Source organism: Dreissena polymorpha, chromosome 3 (assembly GCF_020536995.1).
Source record: "Dreissena polymorpha isolate Duluth1 chromosome 3, UMN_Dpol_1.0, whole genome shotgun sequence".
Classification (NCBI taxonomy): Eukaryota; Metazoa; Mollusca; class Bivalvia; order Myida; family Dreissenidae; genus Dreissena; species Dreissena polymorpha.
The window spans coordinates 26,374,494-26,396,411 of record NC_068357.1 but is presented as its reverse complement, the minus strand read 5'-3'; the positions used below and the strand labels follow the sequence as shown (position 1 = coordinate 26,396,411).

The 21,918-nt window shown below is 34.0% G+C and overlaps 1 protein-coding gene across 5 annotated transcripts; it reads left to right on the top strand.

The window, feature by feature from the left end:
• The first annotated feature begins 1,996 nt into the window (after positions 1-1,996).
• Positions 1,997-16,922, top strand: LOC127873364 (protein phosphatase 1 regulatory subunit 27-like). Of its 5 annotated transcripts, none has more exons than XM_052417215.1 (4): positions 1,997-2,186; positions 14,581-14,887; positions 15,742-15,892; positions 16,579-16,922. In XM_052417215.1, the coding sequence occupies exons 2-4, from the start codon at positions 14,707-14,709 to the stop codon at positions 16,760-16,762; spliced, it is 516 nt and encodes a 171-aa protein (XP_052273175.1). In that variant the 5' UTR covers positions 1,997-2,186; positions 14,581-14,706; the 3' UTR covers positions 16,763-16,922. The 5 variants fall into 5 exon arrangements, with proteins under 5 accessions (XP_052273175.1, XP_052273178.1, XP_052273174.1 ...); XM_052417218.1 differs by lacking the exon at positions 1,997-2,186 and adding an exon at positions 4,700-4,717; XM_052417214.1 differs by lacking the exon at positions 1,997-2,186 and adding an exon at positions 5,683-6,297.
• The last annotated feature ends 4,996 nt before the right edge of the window (positions 16,923-21,918 follow it).

Below are 21,918 nucleotides of genomic sequence, written 5' to 3'. Positions count from 1 at the left end.
TTATGTGCAAATCATTCTTACACGCAAACAGTATAATTATATCCCGCGGAGAACGGAATATAACTTAAAATGCAACAAGCAGATTCTTGTGCGATAGTTAATATGTAAAACATGTGCGTAATACGTATCTCGAAAGAACTTAAGAGAATAATGTTTGAAAGATAATAAACAGACGCCGCTGTACTGTGATCGACTTCGCTTAAAAAATTGGGCCTGCTGCCAAACACATGGACCGGGAAAAACTGCAATAGTATTGCTTCGGCTACATGAAATAAACAAGATCAGTGCTTCCGCGACGGTGTGCGTACGTGCATAGGTTGGTCTATTGATTTATTGCAAAGGCGTTCGTATTTTGGGGATATTATTCAAATAGTGTTTTTGAAGGTCCACGTAAACTATTTAAGCTCAAATACAAAGGAATTATTATACGTTTTATCAAGCTGGTATTTCCGATTCATCACACATATGCATGCATATTGTATGTTCATTTTCCGCATTGATAAATTAATTCTATATTCTGATATCCTTTACTAACTGAGCGGCAATATATCTAAAATTGGCAGTTATTTCAAAAATCATGTTGGCGACATTTACCAGTTCATATTCCAATTTTCGTGTATGTAAAGGTAAGCCAGAATGTTAAACCCTGTACAATTGATGTACTTTCTCTCCTCATAAAACGCCTTTCATGTTACCCTCATTGCGTTTCGAGTAGGGTATGTAGACTTCAGCGTATAGTGTAAGTCTGTATATTACTTAATACAGCTACACGCAGACTTATCTGGATGCAATCTTTATTGGTTATCAAAGCCCATTCAACATTAGTGCTTTAAGAGGCTTTTTCGCTGAATTACGGATTTATATATATATTTTTTATCTCATTATTTACAACAACAAATCATAGTCTAAATATAAATATAATTTATAGTCTGATGTTGTGCAGTCTAAACTAAGTACAATAGCAAGACAGAGGATTATGTTTTAAATTTAGCTTTCGTCGGGATACAAACGCGGGAACTATGTTAGCAAAAGCCAGTGCGCTACCATTCAGTAACGCATGCCTTAATTATTAATTAGAAACGGAAAAGTAGTAATACACGTATTGTCGAATTTGTCAATGTAAAGCATTCGAATGATGAATATCTTTTAATGAACTAATAATTGTTAAACATATGTTTTGTCGGGAATGTTATTTCGCTTGTTTAAACATTATGAAAACATGCTTTCTTAAATCTATGACTATAATAATGAAAATCGTATTTTAACGAATTGTGAACTAGTCCCTTATAAGCTTTAGGTGCATTTTAACATCAGTTTTAAAAGTATCTATGCATGACTGTTACAACTACAGCCATAATATACAAACGTGGTAATGTCACAAGTGAATAAATAATGTATTGAACGTATGTATGGCAACTGGATTTATTATTAGACGACAACTCGGCTATTGATGCAAAAAACGCTCCTTTACTGTAATTACTGTCTGACGGTCAATAGATAAAGTTGCGCGTATTATTGCACAGCTGCCTTATTCATATGTTTTGTTATAGTGTATTTCGGCATGTTGTGTTACATTCCTTTTGATGTCACTTGAAATAACACGTACCGGTAGTGTAGTTCGCTAATGCTAATTAACACTAAAACACTAATTGCTTGGTGTATATCACATCATGACTGAGCAAACACTGCGTGAGGCATTTTGTCTATAGGCGCTAATTGATAAGTGTATATTGTTCCAAACGGATACGATTTTTCACATTTTTTTATATTTTCAAATTTTTTAATGGCGGAAACAGTTATAACTTTTATTTAAGAATTTATTTAAGGAACAAAACGCTTTATAAACTGTATAATGCGGAAGATGAAATGGAGTCGCTGTTCAAATGAAAAGGTATTAGGATAAGAAGCAATTTTCACACACTTGAGAGATTACTTTATTAGGTTTATCTCAAGTGGCTTTTACAGGTTTCCCGATAAATATAAAGTGTTTATTGGTTGAGGCGTGAGTTTTAAACGTTCTTTTACAGACGCATGTGAACGTACATTATTGTATAAAGCCTTCAATAACAACTGGATTATTAAACTTCAATAACAGTGTGTTTATAAAAAAGAACATATTTATATTGTAAAATATAAGTTGCATATGAACTGGAATAAAAATCAACAGCCTCTATTCGATATTTCAGGTAGGTAAATGCTTTTGAATCTGGTTCTTTGTTCGGTTGAGTAACATAATTCGGATAACTTTTATTAATTGATCGCATCTTACACGAGATCGGTCCCAACGTCTGGTAGATGGTCACTACATAAAGCATGCAAAGTTTGATATTTGCCCGTTAAACCAATTATATAATAAGCTTTAATTTCCCTTGAATCAAAACTCACAAAACTGTTGATACACAAATATGGTGTTATCTTTTTTAAGTCAGTTTGAACAGTCGTCCATCTGTAGTATATATACCAAGCATTTGATATCCTTGTTTACCATGATTATCCTTGAACGATAGCTTTTTGTTGGTAAACGTTACGTTTCAACCGGACGGATTCCTTTATTATGGGGCCTTTACAACTCGTTATCAATTTGACATGGAAGATTTAGCTTATCTCTCGGGATATTAAATACCCGTTCTGCAAAGGTGTCATTCTTAAGGTAGCGCACCTCTAATGGGCACATATCCAAATATAATCTAAGTAATTATTTTCTTAATCAGCATCATTTCACTGAACTACATGCAAATTTGTAGGTAGGCTTTCCATGCTTTTAAAAAAAATATACCGATTTTTTCAAAACCACCCCCACGCTCGGCTTTTGTCCAGTTTATTATCACCCCTGGGGTATATAAAAGTTCCATAATTCATTCAAATTTCCAAATATGGGCATGCAGTTGGTGTGTACAGATGCTGTAAAGGTGTTTAAAGTTTATCAAGATGAAATAAGTATTCTTTTACAGACATTTATTTTTTACAAATTTTTATCTATGGAAGAGCGCCATGAAATGTAAGTGATTTCAGCCAAGTAAAAATTGGGTCGGTTAAAAACAAAGTGTCATAAAATTCAAAATAGTATCATTTAAGTCATATTTTAAACTTAGTTTTTATAGAAACACTATATACAGCAAAAATACCAAGAAATAGACAGATTTACCGTTTACTTTTTTAAATAAAAATAAAAATGCAACATGCATGGTTCGTATTTTCAACAGTAAATCACCCAATTTCGCCATAACGTTGTTTTAATTTTAATAATTGAAGAATGTGACTAAAAATTGCAACATATTTAACAATAAATATAGCTTATATGCCATATTAAATCAAATTACGTTAGAAAATAAATAAAACGCGTCGCAAAAAAGTACACGTCGTCGGCAGGATTCGAACCTTCGCGGGAATATTCCAAAAGATTTCTAGTCTATCGCCTTAACCACTAGGCTACGGAACCTAATAGTAGGCTTTTCAACCTTCGAAGAAATCGCGGGAAATCATTAGAGGTGCGCTGCCTTAACAATATATCCGCATCTCGTAAACTTCTGAGCGAAATTGAAACACTATATTGCGAGAATAATACGCGTTGATTCTTTTGATCCTTGTGGATTTACGACTTTGAATGTTTGCTTTCCAGTCTTCGTTGAACTGTGATAAGACTCATTCAAATTTGTTAACATGAAATACTGGTATGCAATTATCCGATTTCAAACGTAACCTTGCGTCCGGTTTAACAGACAAGTGAAAATATTTTCTTTTCTACTAATGGAGAACATCGCTTTTTGAAATATTATATAAAACATAAAATTGCATCAGTTAAACAACAAAGTTCTATTTATTTGCTTTATATCAAAACTTGTAATCACATTGATTGAATGTATCGTTTATACGTACTAAACAAGTAACACAATAATTGTTAGTCAAACATTTTTGTCTTATAATTTGGTTTATTCAGTCTTATTTCGCTTCCCTTATAAATAGTCCAAGTTATTATTACTACGTAGTTTGTGTTAGCTATGTTTCTTTGTAAAGATTAAGATGTCGTGGCATTTTGTATCAATCATCAAGTAAGCTTTTTTTATTCTTTATTTTGCAAAACAGTTAAATGAACGGAATGCCTTGAATATAGGTGTCAGCGGTTAGATATTGTTAAGTCCTTCGCAATTAAAAGCGAGTTTAATTTAGTCAATTAAACTAACTTATATTAAGTGGAGAGGTTTAAGCTTTTTCGAACAGAAACACAAATCTTCTGTTTAAATGTCTCTGACATAAGTACTGTTATTGTGTGTAAATATGTTTACACGTAGAAATCTGTTCATCGTTAATATTTTATTCAATTGAAATTTAAGAATTTCACAACGGAGAAAGTAATATAAATTGCAATTTTCTTCCGAACTAAATCGACGCATCCAGTCCGCAGTTAGTGTATCGCTTGCTCACAAACTTTGGGTAATCGTCTGAATTGTTATTTTGTTCACCCACGGTACTTCAAATACCCACTCATTACGTGTCAGTGTCAACGGGGAATTAAGAGATTTAAAAAAGTTGTGCAATTAAAAACAAAATTATATAATGACACTTGTTCAAAGCGCTCCGAAGGTCGGGTCATTGTTGAAGCCTAATCAAACAAACCACTTGCAATTCGATTATCAATGTTATCTGGGCCGTCTTGATTTTGAGCATAAACGTGAACTAAACTTTACGAAGAGTTAACGGATATGTCTTACTCAATTTGGTGAGCAAAATATTATTCTTATTATTATGGTATGTTAGAAGCATTATCTTTACTTTTATTAGTAGCGTATCGGATATTTAACAAATATTGTAAAAGAATGTTAAAAATTAAAGATAACTGTACGATAAGAAAAATGACCTGACCAACAAAATGATGCACGTTTCACTGTTGAATACGTATATTGCATTGTGAACCAACACATCTAAAATGTAAAACAGATTTTTCAAAGCTAAAGGGGTCAATCATGTCAAGATAGAGGATATTAGAGAAAAAAGAAAAATGCGCATTCATCACCGTTATAGTGGATTTCTCGAGTTTCGTGTTCTACCTGTAAGTATGACGACTTACCGATCGTTAAATTTACACACAAATTAATCTGTACATGTGTAATGTGTTTGGTTACATTCTATCATAAAGCCTTTTCTGATTAAGTCTATTTCGAGATAAATGTTTATAAAAATGCAATCCGCTTTTCAGAAATATCATTTCAATTGCTTCTCGGTCGATACTTGCGAGAGAATTGGCAATTGAATCGTTCGATTAATTAATAGTTACAAGAGAGTCTGTCATAGTGATGTCTCTCATGTCTTCTTACTTCTCTATGGAAAAGAATTTGATACATATAAACTGCCATTATACATCAATAATATTTTATTTCGCTTATAAACAACTTTTCATGGGGAATTAAAATATAGTGACGTTGTCTTAGGTCAGCATGTGCCGTAATTTTAAGGAAGTTGTTAAAGGTGTGACACTGCTTCATGCAAATGTTTATCTTTAAACATTCGTTGACAAATATGTGTTTGTTCCTTTTGTTAAACCCAGGTGCACATTCAGCCTTTCATAGTTATACTGCATTGTCACACATACAGGGACGTTATTATGTTGTTATTGAATCGTTACTGATTACAAACGCCAATATAACAAACACAAAGCAAACACGTGATACTATGCATCTTTACACGTATGTGTGTTAGTTCAGTAAACATGCATGTTTATGCTTATCACCTGTCGCATTTGGATATTTTCTAACAATATGTCATTTAATGCAGTAGATGTTTGCATTTACGGATGTTTTACCGAAGTATCAAAGTGAAGTGATAAATACAAATTTGCTTCTATACAATGATTGTACTGAAATAGGCTTTTTGATTTACATACAGAAATCCACTGATTAACATAAACGAATCAACTGATTTACATGTAGGACTTCATGGAATTTCATAAAGGTCTCAACTATCAAAACACGTGCAAAGAAGTTCGTGTAGGTGCCGGGAATAGAATAACAAAAAACTTGGAAAGAGCCTGCTTGTTATCGGGATGATTTTTATTGGATTTCCAAAGTTGTTCCTTAGTAAATACTGTAGTATTCCTGATAAAAGTGTTAAAAGTTGGTAAACATCGCAAGTTTATGTGTGTGAAGTGTAAAGAGTAACAAATAAGTATACTTACGAATTATTATACTTAAATTTAAAAATCGTAGGTGTACTATACACCAAAATTCAAAAGCAAAGGGTTTATCAACAAATCTTGGACATTATGATACACAAAATCTTGTTGAAAACGTAGTACACGGAAAGGTAAGTGTGTTTAAAATCACTCGTTAAACTTATTTCTCATTTTAGGAAATATATGTTTATTAATTAATATCGGACGCTTTCTGCATGTACGCCTTAGGAAAGGTACGAATATTAAAAAGTACAACATTGCAGTCGTATCGTATAAAGATTTACCACAGTAAGTTAGGTAAGTGTAAGTTATGTTTAAGTACACATGTTGACTTAAAGATACGATAAGCCATTGGTCGATATAAACGGCTATAAAAGTTATATCAGTTGTGTGTGCATTTGAAGTTCATGTCACCGTGTGGTTGGTTTTGGATCGTTGGAAAATGATTGGTAATTATAAAGACCACGAATAACTTAAAAGGGAACCTTGTTATCGACTGTTATTATCGAGAAGAAAACCACTTGTGGTGTATGTAGAAAAGATAAAACTTGTGGGGAATTTTTATTAATGAGGGATTTTACAGATGCAATCGCTACAGCACCCGATTGTATAAACAGTTAAACCGGCGGTTAGCCACATACCGGCGGTTAAAAGTCGGTAACTTGTTGGTTACTGGTCGGTAAGCGTTTGTATAAAATTTGGTAAGTTATACCGATCGGTTAAAACCCAGTTAAAACATACCCTGCTTATCTAGGTGGGTAAGTACAAGTAACCGCGAGGTAACTTACACAAAATGGCAGAGTGGCGCGACATTAGAAAAGCTTACCATCGACGAACTTAACAATTTCGACAAGTAAACAGACAATTGCAGCCACTGACACTTTATTTGACTTAATTTACAGGGCAATACGCAATGGCGCCCATGTTAAAATCATTTCTCCGAGAACAGGCAGGGCTCAACATTAACGGTTGTCCGATTGCCCCTGGCAAGTAAAAGTTGGGTCCTGGCAAGTTATTTTATAATCTAGTTGTCCGATCGGGCAAGTGCAAAGAAAGAACAAAGAAAAACGTGTGTTTCAGTGGTTAAATAGTACAAATAATCATGAACGATTTGCATAATGCACCAATTTACCTCGGCGATTATTGTTTGCGGAAGTCCGAACTAACTACGCATGCTGCGCTTGAATTTCCAAACTTATTTTTAGAAACGCCGTAAATGGCTTGGGTAAGTTGGGATTCCAAACATCGGCTTTCAAATGAGATTATGTTTTTCATTATTATTCAGTTACCAATAACATCGTTGGTGTTTTCAGTCAAAAAGAAAAGTACTAAAAATATATAACTATAAACACAAGAACAAGTAGCTTCGATATATATATATATATATATATATATATATATATATATATATATATATATATATATATATATATATATACATACTTTATATATTTCATATTTTGCGACATACATTTTCAACATTCTTTTGCTTTACGTCAATTGACATTTTTTACGGTTCACGTGTTGTACGAGAAATGTCGAGTTTATTTACCTTCGGCTTTACCAGTAATTCTAAGTCTGCCAAATCAAATGAAACTTGCAAAGAAAAATCATCCGAAAGTGCCAAACAGTACGAAGCGAAGCGAAAACGCAACTTTTTACCAAAATAAAAAAGTGAATTTGAATGGTTGAGATACGATGAAACGTTAGAGGCAATGTTTTGCAAACCCTGTGAACAGTACAGTGATGACAAGAGCTCATCGTTCATTTCTGGGTGCACTACTTTTCGCCTTGAGTCTATAAAAACGCATGAAAAAAGTTCATCTCATGAGCTTGCTTATAAAAAGGAAACGATTTTGCTCATGAAAGAAAATAAGCAAACTATCGTCTGCTCGTACACCGGAGACATTGACAGTTCGGCGAATTCGCAAACTCTCATTGACATTCCGGGGTGCTCAAATGTAGTTTATGCCATGGGTTTAAGCATCAGAAAATTGAACAAAGACGATTTACAAAAACTTACTGTCTGTTTCAATTCAGCATATTGGATAGCCAACAACGAACTGCCCTTCACCCTGTATCCATCCGTGCTTGATTTACAGAAAATCAATGGTGTTGAGCTGGTATTGAGTTACAAGACAGACATGGCATGCAGAAGGTATTTTTGTGATACATAATACGTAATTAAATGAAACAAAGCCTGCAAACATATTTCATTTTATAGTGTACAAATATAAAAAAGTGAACCTCCATCTGCCCAAGCAGTATTGCACTCCCATCATCCACCATGCATTTAAGTCAAGTGAAAGTAAATGAACAATAAACGTTACAATTAAATTATTGTTCTTTTAAATATTTGTAAGTTAACTTAATCTTGTTTTAACACCCCATGGTCATGTACAGAGTATACTGATAGGTCCTAAAATGCACATATGCAAGCTATTAATTCTGCATAAATATCTGTCCTGCATATGGCAATGGACTAAGTTGACATTTCAAACAACATGATTGTTACATGCTATTCCAGCAAGTTGAATTTATAAATGTTAAATATGTTAGTTATTTTTATTTTTCAGGTTCATGACCTTCATCTACAAAGATCTTCAGAGTGTCACCGATGATCTTCTAAAGCAGTCGGAGGGTGTTAGCTATCATGTTCGATGGCGCCACAGATGTGTCAGTTTGCGAACATGAACTGGTGTATGCAAGAGTGGTAAGCTGATAGAAAACCTTTATAAACGAATGTATTATTTTTTGTTCTATTATTTTATTCTATAAAATTAAGGTTTAATAAAACGTTTCTTAAACTTCCCTCTTACTAGTCTTTGTAGAAAGTCTTCACCAACTTACTACAAATAACTTAGAATATTGTTTTTTTTTATATCAGACTCAGTTTTGATTTTGAATAAAAAAATTAATGTCATATACTTATAAAGTTTAGATTGTTACGGAATCTTGAAGATTGATGGTTAATCTGCATGACTGTTTTTCCACTGCAATTTATTATTAATGGCAAATAATACCTTTCAGGTGATTTCATGATTGATCCTTTAACATTTTTTTTCTTTTCGTCATAGGTAATAGAAGGGGTTCCTATGTGTCTATACGTTAGCATGAAGGCGGTGGAGCATGCACATGCGGAAGGTATACTGGGGGCTATCGAAGAGGCCATGTCCAATATTGATGGAAGGAAGGAGAAACTGATAGCTACTGGGTGTGATGGCGCCAGCGTCAATCTGGGTAAAAGACACAGTGTTACGGCTCTTCTTAAGAGAGATAAGCCCCAGCTCATTTCAATGCACTGTGTGAATCATAGATTGGAGTTAGCTGCGTTGGATGCTCTTAGACAAAAAGATGGATCAGTTCTTGAAGACATAAAATCAGTTCTTCTTCATCTCCACAAACACTACCACTATTCTGCTAAAGCCTTACGGGAACTGAAAAGCTTGGAAGAAGCCATGGATGTGAAAATGTTAAGACCTGCCAACTTGGAGGGTACACGCTGGATGCCCCACCTTAGCAGATCGCTGGCAATTCTGTTGAAGCCTGAAACCAATCTTGTATTTGTTACACATTTTGAGGATATTGTGCAGGGTGGCAAGGGCAGTGCTGATGTTCAAGGCCGAGCAAAAAAAATTGTTAAACATTTGAAGTGCCAAAGCTTCTACATTACATGCATTCAATTAGGATGTATTAGAAATTCTAAGTGATCTGTCTCTGCAGTTTCAGCGTGATACATGTTCTATACCAGATGCTTTAGATGCGTTGGAGACAGCTTGCCTCTGCCTGGTGGCATTGAAACTTAGACTAGGTAAAAATCTACAGGGATTCATTGATGCAACCAGTGACCAGCTTACCTTCCAGGGTATTCAGCTAACACCATCTACATCATCTGATGAACAACTTAATGCAAAAAAAACGGTCTTGTGGACATTCTCATTGATCATATCTCCAGTAGTATGAATGACCTAGACACCTCTCCTGTACTAAAAGCAATGCAAGTTTTCTTCATGGTTAACCTTCCTGACACTGAGGTGGACCTTGCTACATATGGGGAAGACCAGGTCAAAACATTGTGTGAACATTTCAAGGTTGACTTGAAACGTATGGGTTGTCAGTTGAAGCATATAACAAGTACAGAATGGCCAGCTCTGAAAGCCCACATGTTCAGAAATAGAACACGTTCTACTGATGTGATGTTCAAACAACTGTTAACTGATCAAAACTTAAAAATCAGGTTTAAGAATATTCTTATGCTAGTAGAAATTATTCTGGTTGTCCCTACTTCCAGTGCTATTTGTGAGAGAGGATTCTCAGCCATGGCCAGAATCAAGTCTGACTGGAGAGCATCTCTTCAGCCGGATATGCTCAACTGCTTGATGGCGATCTCCATCTCCGGACTAGCAGTACTATAGGGGAGTATAACTGGCCCAGAGCAGTTAACTTCTGGTACACCGGAGGACAGAGGCAACGTAGACCTGTGTTTGATGACGAAGATGTGGAAGAGAATCTGAATGACTAATTATTTCATTAATGATCGAACATTGGGACAAATCAACATTAAGACTAATTAGACTTGAATTGCTGTAATCATTTTGTTAAATGTGCAAAAATAAAAAAAGGTTTTGGGGTGTATCATTTTGATCTTTATTAATACAAAATATGAGGTTTACAGTTAATTTGATACTTCATCTTTGGGCAAGTGGCTTTACGTTCAGGGCAAGTAGATTTTTAAGTACTTGCCCGGCAGGGCAAGTTGGTTTTTAGGTTAATGTTGAGCCCTGACAGGGAACGAAAAAAGTACAAACAAAAACCAAAAACACGTTCGAACTAGTATCTTCCCTTTAATAACCCTTTAGAATCCATAAATAATCCATTTAACTCAATAATTGACGATTTTGCATTTAGGGTCTTTAATAATTATTTTAGCATAGTTAAATAAAGACCCTTATGTCATCCTATCACTATATTCAAATGAATTTATGAACTCGATAAACTTTCTTCTTCGTCACACGCTACGTCATGTACTCTACATTACTGCTGTTCAAATGAACCGGAACAGTTTATCAAAAAATAGCCGTTGGTGAACTCAATTACATTTGCAGATTTCTGCATACAAAGATATGTTTAAAGTAGAACAATGTTTTATTTGTCTATGGTAAATTCCCTTATTGTATAAGAAAAAAAATTAATATATTAATAAACAAAGAATGGAAAACATCCCATTACACAACAGATAAACGAGTGCATTATACCCGTGTACAAAATGGGACATTCCGAATTCCAGTGTGGTGCTATTTTTACCATCTTATACTTCATCTCTATGCCTAACGTGAATTAAATCGGAAAGCAAATATTGCATAATAATTATTAATTGTGCGATATTTGTATGGCTTGTTGCACATTCTAAAATGTCAAAGTATATGCACGGATTATAAGCAATGCACATTGAACGAAATAAGGAAAATGTGATAAATTGACAATTCAACTATGTCATTATACAGTACATTTACATGTGAAATAAATCGCGTTTATAATCAATTGTCAAAAAGACTCGCACTTTTCTCAACTGCAATATGCAATATTGGACAACAGACAGTGTGATTTTCTGAAGTAATTTTAAGTTAATGATAAACTCAGCTTTGCGCTTTGAATATGTAAAAATCGTTATTTGGCGAAAGATATTATTTTATAACGCAGTCATGAAAACGGACTATAAGCCAAATTAGAAGAATAGGCTAGCATGTTACGACGACCATGTATATGTTACATCACTTAAAACATCTAGAAGAATAGACGTCTTTGCAAGCACTATCTTGCAGTTTGGAAGCACCACGGATTCCGCTAAATGATGCAAATCTCGACATCATTATCAATTTGTGCCTGGTCATTTTGATGAACTCATAGTTAAAATGTACACTTTATTTTATTGTGAATACATTTTTAAATGAATTTGATAAAAAAAAACTACATGTCGCTGTTTATTTTGTTTGTTAACGAAATGGAAGCGTGACACTTCGCGCGAAAATTACGTCATTAGAAAATGCATTGTGGGAATGTTTTGGTTAAAGTAACCGGTGGTTAAATTCCACTATGCGCGGTTAGGTTACTTTGCGGTATATCGTGTTTATACAATCGAGTTACCTTGAAGGTTACTAAACCTGAATAACCGCAAACCTACCAAGGTTTGAAAGTTACCGAGCGAGCGGTAACTTTAACAAGCGTTTATACAATTGGGTGCAGGCTGGAGGAAAATTGGGTATATTGCTTGAATATCTTTTGTTGTATAACGGCCTCAATTCTGATAAGGCGAATTCGAAAAACGTACACACGTGTAAGCTCGGATATTGGATGAATTACTGACTATTTTATTGACGAGTGCGTATATTTGAATGTATGCTGGATAATAATAGATAATATGTTTTACATAACATGTATGTTATGCTTGTCAAAGGGACCTTATCACAGATTTTGGCATGTATTGAAGTTTGTCATTAAATTATTTATATTGATAAATGTAAATATTGCATCTCAATAGCTCCAGTTAAAAACAATAATAAAATTAAAGAAAGAAAAAAAGTAACCTCAACTGGGCTCGAAACACTGACCCCTTGAGTAAATGTCTAACGCTTAGATCACTCGGCAAACCGTGCTCATACAATGAACAATGGATTTTATACTTTATATATGCAATCCTCGTTGTGTCACAAAATATAACGACAACAACAGAATTCTTCAAATTATTCAATCGTTTCGCGTTGCAACGCTTTATAATTTTTAAGTTTTTAAATCGTCAAAAGATGCATACAATGGATATTTTTAGAGCATGGTAAATGTTCAGTATTACTGTTTCCTCACAAATATAACTACAACGAAAATTTGCGAATCTGAAACATTTTTTTTATTTTGTCAATTTACCAAAACATAAAAAGGCCCCATTAACATAGCTTAGATAGCTAGATGATTCGTATACAAGGAAGTCGCGGATTTTGATAGTATTCATAAAATCAATTGCATCCTAGAAGACTACATTTTTAAGTTTATTTCAGTAATAATAAGACAATGGTCGATGCACGAACCGTATAAATGCATAATAGCAATAAGATATGTTATCTCATATGGAAACAAACATTTGTAATAACAAAATTATATGGTTCATTAATTAGCATGCATTCCCCACCATTGCATTATTTTTGAAACTATTTTTACTGACCATTCATTCATTTGTTTTAGATCAACTTATTTTGGTGACCTTATTCCGTCATAGTCGTCGACATTTACCATGTGAACATCCTGAGATATTACCGAATCGTCCTACTATTCAGAACATGTGCCCCAATACTATCTAAACATACGTTTTAAACATAAGGTCATGTGGGGTCAAACACTAGGTCAGTAATCCAACGTAAAGCAAACTCTTTGAAAACTATAGAAGTAATATTTTTGCCTTGCCAAAGCATGATTAAACTTGCCCAAAACATTTGTGGTAATAAAATATCATACACGTGAAAAAATGGATCTGGTCCGTTGAAAATGTGCCGCCAGTTGACGCAGTATGTTTTATGGCTTGCCCAAAACATTTGTGGTAATAAAATATCATACACGTGAAAAAATGGATCTGGTCCGTTGAAAATGTGCCGCCAGTGGACGCAGTATTTTTGTACTGCTATATAGAAAACTTTTACACACTACAGAAGACACATTTTGTTCAATTATAACAAACGTTTGTGTTAAGATATCTCGTCCGTGTATCCCAGGTGTTCGGTTTCGTCCAAAACATGGTCGCGAATGGGCAATTTGGTTTTCCTGTCTGTATTGAAACCTTGTAAAACTCTTCTCACTTGTTCGCGCAATATTTATGACTGACAGAGGATGGGACATTGTTTTCTAATATGGCAATAGCGAAATATTGAACACACCATATACGTTACATTAATTATTTGCCTTATTAACATTAACATGAAACTTGTTCAGAACATATGTATCATCTCTGATACGAATTTGAAAAAACAGCCACCTGCGGGTGAAATATCCATATATATTTTTATTTGTTGAATGATATCTTGGCCTAGTGTGAAAATAGGGTCGTTCCGTTCAGAAAAGAATTGTCAGAAGTTTGGATTAGATTTCAATATAATTAATTAATTATATATTGCTTTAGTAAGATCATAGAAATGTAGAGCAGTTAAAGTCTCAGATGGACTTCTAAGGGCTTTTGTCCCTCGTGTTTGTCTTCACCTTACGTTCGACATTAGTATTATCGCATTGTGCGTATATAGTACTTGAAGAACGGTTCGTGTTATTTCATTATCACATTCCATGATATTTTAGAACCGTATTTTCAACGTGCACTTATCTCATAATCCCCAATTATTTACAGATGAGAACTGATTGCAAATATTTTTTTTGCATAGTGCACAGCGAGTGAAAGACAGCATTGAAGGTTCCGACATCATGACTTTGTGACATCTCCTTTGAATCAGTAAGCATGTGTACTTGAGAATTTATATTGCAAATATATGAGGGCACAATAATTGACAATGAGTCGACGAGCAAGCTTGTATGCCAAACAGAATCCGGAAGGAAAGAAGGCCAAAGGTGTGCGGTTCTCTGACGAACTAGTGTTTCTGGACAATATCAAAGAGAATGACGTCACAGCTCTTAGTCACATGTTGCGACGAGCTAGTCTTCAGGTGGACATTAGTGGAATTAATGACGCAGGTATGTGGTAAAGAATAATTCTTAATGTTCTTATAATAAATTATAGTGATGGTTTGCCTTTACACCAAGAGGCATTGATACGAAGAGAACATTACAAACCTATTCAGATAAACGAACCAAGCATACAATTTTGCATTATAGTTTTTTTTTTCCATTTAACAGGTTCATTATTTTGCGACCTGTGGCCTTTAAACTTGTTGTGTTTGCAAGAATATGCAACAATAACATAATTGTTCTAATCTAACAAAGCATATCATCTCATGATCAGCCGTTGCATCATTGGATGCACAAGCTCACTGCATAATCCTATGTCTCCGTAACATAAACCACCAATAAAGCGTTAACCTAAAAAATATCTTTAATGGTTGAAAATAGCTAAGCTCAAAAGCATAACAATAGCAAGTTTTTAAATCTAATTACGATGAGACAGTAACACGTTTTATTTCGTTGGATATGAAATGTTATCGGTAATTCGAAACATCATGATTGTTTGATTCAAATTTATATACGAGTTATTGTAATACTTAATTTGAACAATGTACGTATACATTCACCGAACTTAAGAAGCAACATTGGACACTTCTCATAATTGGCTCTGCAAAGCAGTTTAAACAGTTATGTATGTATGAAACTTCTCTCATTATTTATCACTTGGTCTAACTGATTGTTCATAACGCAATGCGATTTGCACATTGTACGTGTGTTGCTTTGCAATTTATGTTTAGCTGAATCGGGTCGCATTCTTATAAACACGATACTGCAAAATTATCTATTGACAGCGATGAAAGTGAAAAAATGAACTCAATATACGATTTCTAATATTGTGTTTATAACAATGCACCAATTTCCTATAGGTCTTACCCCTCTTCATCAGGCGGTTCTTGACGGGAACGAGGCTGCAGTGAGACTCCTGGTGACCCATGGAGCTGACGTTAACAAACAGGACGAGGATTCGTGGACGCCTCTACACGCTGCGTGCGCAGAGGGGCATGCCGATATTGTTCAGTGAGTTGATGTTTACATGGGTTTCTCTGCTACATAATGAAAAAAATCCACAAAGCATGTACATATCTTTTAAATATAAAGTTAAAATGAATAACTTCCTGCAATCATTCCATTTTCGGTTTAATTTGTCTTAATTGATTTATTGGATTGGATATTCAATTCGATCATATTCGTGGACGAAAAAATAAAGAAAACAATATACTAACCAAACGAATGAAAACTTGCATAATCTAATCCCCTGTGTGCAAAAAGGTTCCATATGACATTTAAATAATCATATGGTACCTTTTTGAACAAACTGAACGATTTTCGGTTTAATTTGTCTTAATTGATTTATTGGATTGGATACTCAATTTGATCATATTCGTGGACGAAAAAATAAAGAAAACAATATACTAACCAAACGAATGAAAACTTGCATAATTTAATCCCCTGTGTGCAAAAAGGTTCCATATGACATTTAAATAATCATATGGTACCTTTTTGAACAAACTGAACGATTTGATTACAGCATTTATTATACTCTACTTCTTTTTTTAAAATATTCATTTAGAGATTTTTCTTATGGTAATTTAAGTTGGATATTAAGTCTGTTCCGAAGATTACGTGTTAAATACAATCGGTTCTTAAGTAATTATTTGCAGCACTTACATGCATCAAAGATTTTTATTGTCGTTTTGTTTCAGATTTCTTATAGAAAACGGTGCAGACAAAAGCATACTAACAGCAGAAGGGGAGAGACCTTTAGATCTCGTGGACCCGTCCGACATGAACACAATACGTGTAATGTTTAGCAACATTCAACCAGATAGCAACAACCAATCAGAAGACGAGCTAGATACTGACGTCACAGAACCAACTACTGAATAGCGACGTTTGAGTTAGTAATGCAGTGTACAATGTGATTAGAGGAAATGCAGCTATCAACGACAACACTTTTTCATTAAATGGTGCCAAGTGTTGTCATTTGAAAAGTAGTAATGATTATTAGCTCATCACATGTCATTTGTTAAACGGGTATACATACATTGTAAATATCACTATATAAACTACTTTCGAATAAATCCTTTCAATTGACATTTTTTAAACTGACATGTAACTGATGCGTTAACATTGTTTCTTCTTCAAATCACGTGCATCGTTATTCCAATAATATATGCCTTATTTTCTGTCCCGGTTATATACGTTTAAGTGCTTTTGATAAACAGCACATTTTCGTTGTTCTGTATCATAAACAAATCTGCAAAAATACGGTGACATCATTTTGTAAATACCATAAAGTTATCTATCGAACACAAAAACGTATTTATCATCTCAGGTACAGAACATGTTGGTCCTACAAGTAAAAAAGTATAAATACATGTAGTAAAAATGCATTCAGACAATCATTAACGGCTTAATGTACATATCATTAATTATAGATGCATTTGAGTAAAACTGCTCAACACGGCCACGATAGTTTGGATCGAGGCGTTGTGCCACTAAAATTTTGTTAGTAAGAGCCTTACATTCAGACCTATCTAGGGATTCACAATACATGTTATTTTTAATTTGCGTTAACTGACAAGTTCACTACCTGATTTCATTGTAATCAAAGACGTAACCTACGATGTATTTATTAAATACTGAGTTGATTTATTATGATTTGTGTGTTTTTATATTTAGTTATGTCGTACATTATTAGATGGTAACATCATGTGTAATAATGCTCCGATCAAATTTTAGGGTTTAACGGAACTCGGGATTACGGACCTCGAGATTACGGCGTTTAATAAATATAGTCCTTACACTAAATATTAATACAACCCCATACTTGAAGCTGTAACTTTGAAGTGAACATGTTGTCATTTGCGTGTATAAACTAATATTGAATTTTAGTTATAAACCTATATCCGCGGGTCATAATTATAATGTCTTTTTGAAAGAATAATGGGCACAGTATAATCGATCTGTGTTGTACGGTTTGCTTTTTGTAGTAACAGCCACACTTGCAAGTTGTGATATATAGTGTTTCAGTGTCGCCTACACTTATACACAAACGGAGACTATATTAATAAGTAATAATAGTTAACATATACGTAATTATGTTTACACTGAAATGAGTTTGAAGCAAATGCTATTAATTCAGTATTGAAACTCCTAAATGTGTCTTCATATGGTTTTGTAAGTATATTTGAATGACTGAGCCAGTGGTTAACACAATTATTTGAAAAAAAGTGAATACACAGTTTGTTTATTGTAAAATATTTATAAGGCGTGCAATTCAGATAGAATCCCCAAAAGCAGACATTTATGTGACGTTTGACTTGTCAGTTCGTCGATGATGTTAAGAAAATTGATTTAACGAGTGAATATGTTATAAACGGATAGCAATCTCTTAAAATTAAGGTATATTGAATAAGTGTACATCAGATACATATCAAACATTTGCGAACTGATATTTGCATATTAACATATTTTGGATAATATACCTATTGAACAACGTTACGCCCTATAACCGCGGGTTGCAGACACATTTTAACTGCGAGGGAAAATGTTCATATAAACAAGGTAAGTTGATAATATACCATTACGTAAGAGGTTATGTATTATTGTATTTTCACTTGAACGGATTCGTACAGCTCCAGGTTATATGTAACCGGTTACTTTAACAATTTTCATGAAAATGTGCATCGACTTTTTCAAATTGTAGCTTTTACTGATAAAAAAGTAACTGTACACCATAGATTATTATGTACAAATCATTCTTACACGCAAACATTATAATTATATCCCGCGGATAACGGTATATGACTTAAAATACAACAAGCATCTATTGGGATACTAAATATGTAAATCATGTACGTTACACGTATCTCGAAAGTACTCCAGAGAATACTGTTTGAAAGATAATAAACAGACGTGGCTGTACTGTGATCGACTTCGCTTAAGAAATTGGGCATGCTGCCAAACACACGGGCTTGGAAAAACTGCAATTGCTGCGGCGCCATGAAATAAATAAGATCAGTTCTTCCGCGACGATGTTCTAACGTGCATAGGTTGGTCTGCTGATTTATTGCGAAGACGTTTGTATTTTTGGGATATTATTCAAATAGTGTTTTCGCAGGCCCACGTAAATGATTTAACCTATAATACAAAGGAATTACTGTAAGTTGTATCAAGCTGGTATTTCCATTACATGAAAAAAATACCTGCATAGTGTATGTTTAATTTCCGTATTGATAAATTAAAGGGGCCTTTTCAAGTTTTGGTAAATTGACAAAATTATTAAAAAATGTTTCAGATTCGCAAAGCTTCGTTGGTATGATATTTGTTGGGAAACAGTAATACTGAACATTTACCATGGTCTAAAATATTTATTATATGCATCTTTTGACGATTTAAATACCTGAAAATTATAAAGCGTTGCAACGCGAATCGATTGAATAAATTGGAGAATTTTGTTGTTGTCATTGTTTTTACGAGGATTGCTTATATAAAGTATAAAATACATTACTCATTGTATAAGTCTGGGTGGCCGAGTGGTCCAAGCGTTAGACTTTTACTGCAGGGGTCATTGGATCAAGTTCAGTTTAGGGTTCCTTTTTCCTTTCTTTCTTCAATTTCATTCATGTGTTTTTAACGGAGCTTTCTAAATAAAATGTTTACATCTATCAATATAAAACATTTAATGACTAACTTCAATACTTGCCAAAATCTGTGAAAAGGACCCTTTAATTCTATATTATGCTATCCTTTACTTACTGAGCGTCTAGACATCTAAAATCGGCAGTATTTCAAAAATCATTTTGGCGACATTTACCAGTTCAGATTCCAATGTTCGTGTATGTGTCCCATAAATAGGGAACTGAATAAGCACCAGTTTCCTCATGCATGCAGAGATAAAGGAAATGAATATTTCAATCCACATTTCACATTCTACCATCTGCACTCTCTGGACAACAGTTTTATTTATTGGAAACGTCAATGAAGTTAAGGTTATTTACTCAACACTTTCAAAAGACTATGCTGTAAATGTAAGTGTTTATGTACCTTCAACGTTCCTGCTTTATGCTTGAAATACTTCAGTGACAATATGTTGGCAGTATTAATTTTTAGAAAATTTAGTTGGAACGAAATTAGATAGACCTGTACCAAACATCTATGAAAACAATGACTTATTCTGACGATATATTTATCCGTCACGACCGGTAAATTCCAAAATAATTCCTCATTTCTTACTTTGCGCGGCTGCATTTCAACTTTGCATTAATTAACTGTTTAAACACATTTTAAATCGAAAACTGCCTATCCAAAGGTAAAGCCTCGTCATTTCGGATGATGACCGAGTGAGGCATATATAAAACACAACATTGAACTGTATAACGTCATATGAAATAATAGAATTATTTTGTCGATGTCGAATGAACAAGAAATGTTGTTTTCAATGTTATTCTTATTTATTTTGGAATGTGTGATTTGCTTATGCATTAATAGCGAAAGTACACATTTTCTCGGACATGATCATCTGCGGGCGCTCTGAAAATCCGTTTCTGCCCCCGTGCGCACTCTGGCAGGAACGGATTTTTCGAGCGCCCGCAGATGATCATGCCCTCGAAAACGTGTATTATCCCTATAATTTTAAAACATTTTTCTCGGTCGGGAATGTTATTTCGCTTGTTTAAACATAATGTTAACATGTTTTCTTAAATCTATGACAATACTTGTGAAAATCGTATTTTAAGAATGGTGAACAAGTCCCTTTAAGCCTTTGGTGCATTTTAACATCAGATTTGAAAGTAGCATTTAGACATTTACTAAGCATAACTGTTAAAACTACAGCCATAATATACAAACGTGGTAATTTCACAAGCAATTAAATCACGTATCGAACATATGTATGGCAACCGGATTTATTATTAGACAACTCGGTTAATGATGCAAAAACGAACACGCTCGTTGACCGTAATTACTGCCTGACGATCAATAGATAAAGTTGTGCGTATTATTGCACAACTGTCTTATTTATGTGTATCTTTAATAGTGTATTTCTGCATGTTGTGTTACATTCCTGTCTTTTGATGTTACTTGCAATGACACGTACCGGTAGCGTAGTTGTCTAATTGTATCTATAGACGCCAATCGATCAGTGTATATTTTCAAAACGGATACGATTTTTATGATTATTCGTAAAGTTTTTTTAAAGGGCGGGAACAGTTATTACTTCTATTTAAGCATTTATTTAAGCAACAAAACGCTATATAAACTGTATACGGCGGACGATGAAATGGTGTCGCTGTTCAAATAAAAAGGTATTAGGATAAGAGGCAATGTTCACACATTGGATAGATTACTTTATTAGGTTTATCTCAAATGGCTTTTACAGGTTTCCCGATAAATATCGTGTTAATTGTTAGAGGCGTGAGTTTTAAACGTTCTTTTACAAACGCATGTGAACGTGCATATTTGTATAAAGCCTTCAATAACAACTGGAATGTTAAACTACAGTGACAGTGTGTTTATAAAATAGAAGATATTTATGTTGTAAAATCTTAATTGCATATCAACTGGAATAAAAATCAAGAGCTTCTATTCGATACTTCAGGTTGGTTTATGCTTTTGAATCTGGTTCTTTGTTCGGTTGATTAACATATCTCGGATAACTTTTATTAATGTATCGCTTCATATACGAGATCGATCCCAACGTCAGGTAGATGGTCATTACATAAAACTTAAAACATGCAAAGTTTGATATTTGCCCGTTAAGCCAATAATATAATTAGCTTCAAATTGCCTTGAATTAAAACTCACCAAAACTGTTGATACATACATATTTGGTTATCTTATTTTAAATCTGCCCATCTGTATTATGTATACCAAGCATTTCATATCGTTGTTTATTATGCTTATCTTCGAACGATAGCGATTTGTTGGGAAACGTAACCTTTTACATTGACAAATTTCCTGCTTGTTTGTCCTATACCTAAACAACGCGTTGCCAGTTTGACATGGAAGATTTACCTTATCTCTGGGAATATTAAATACCC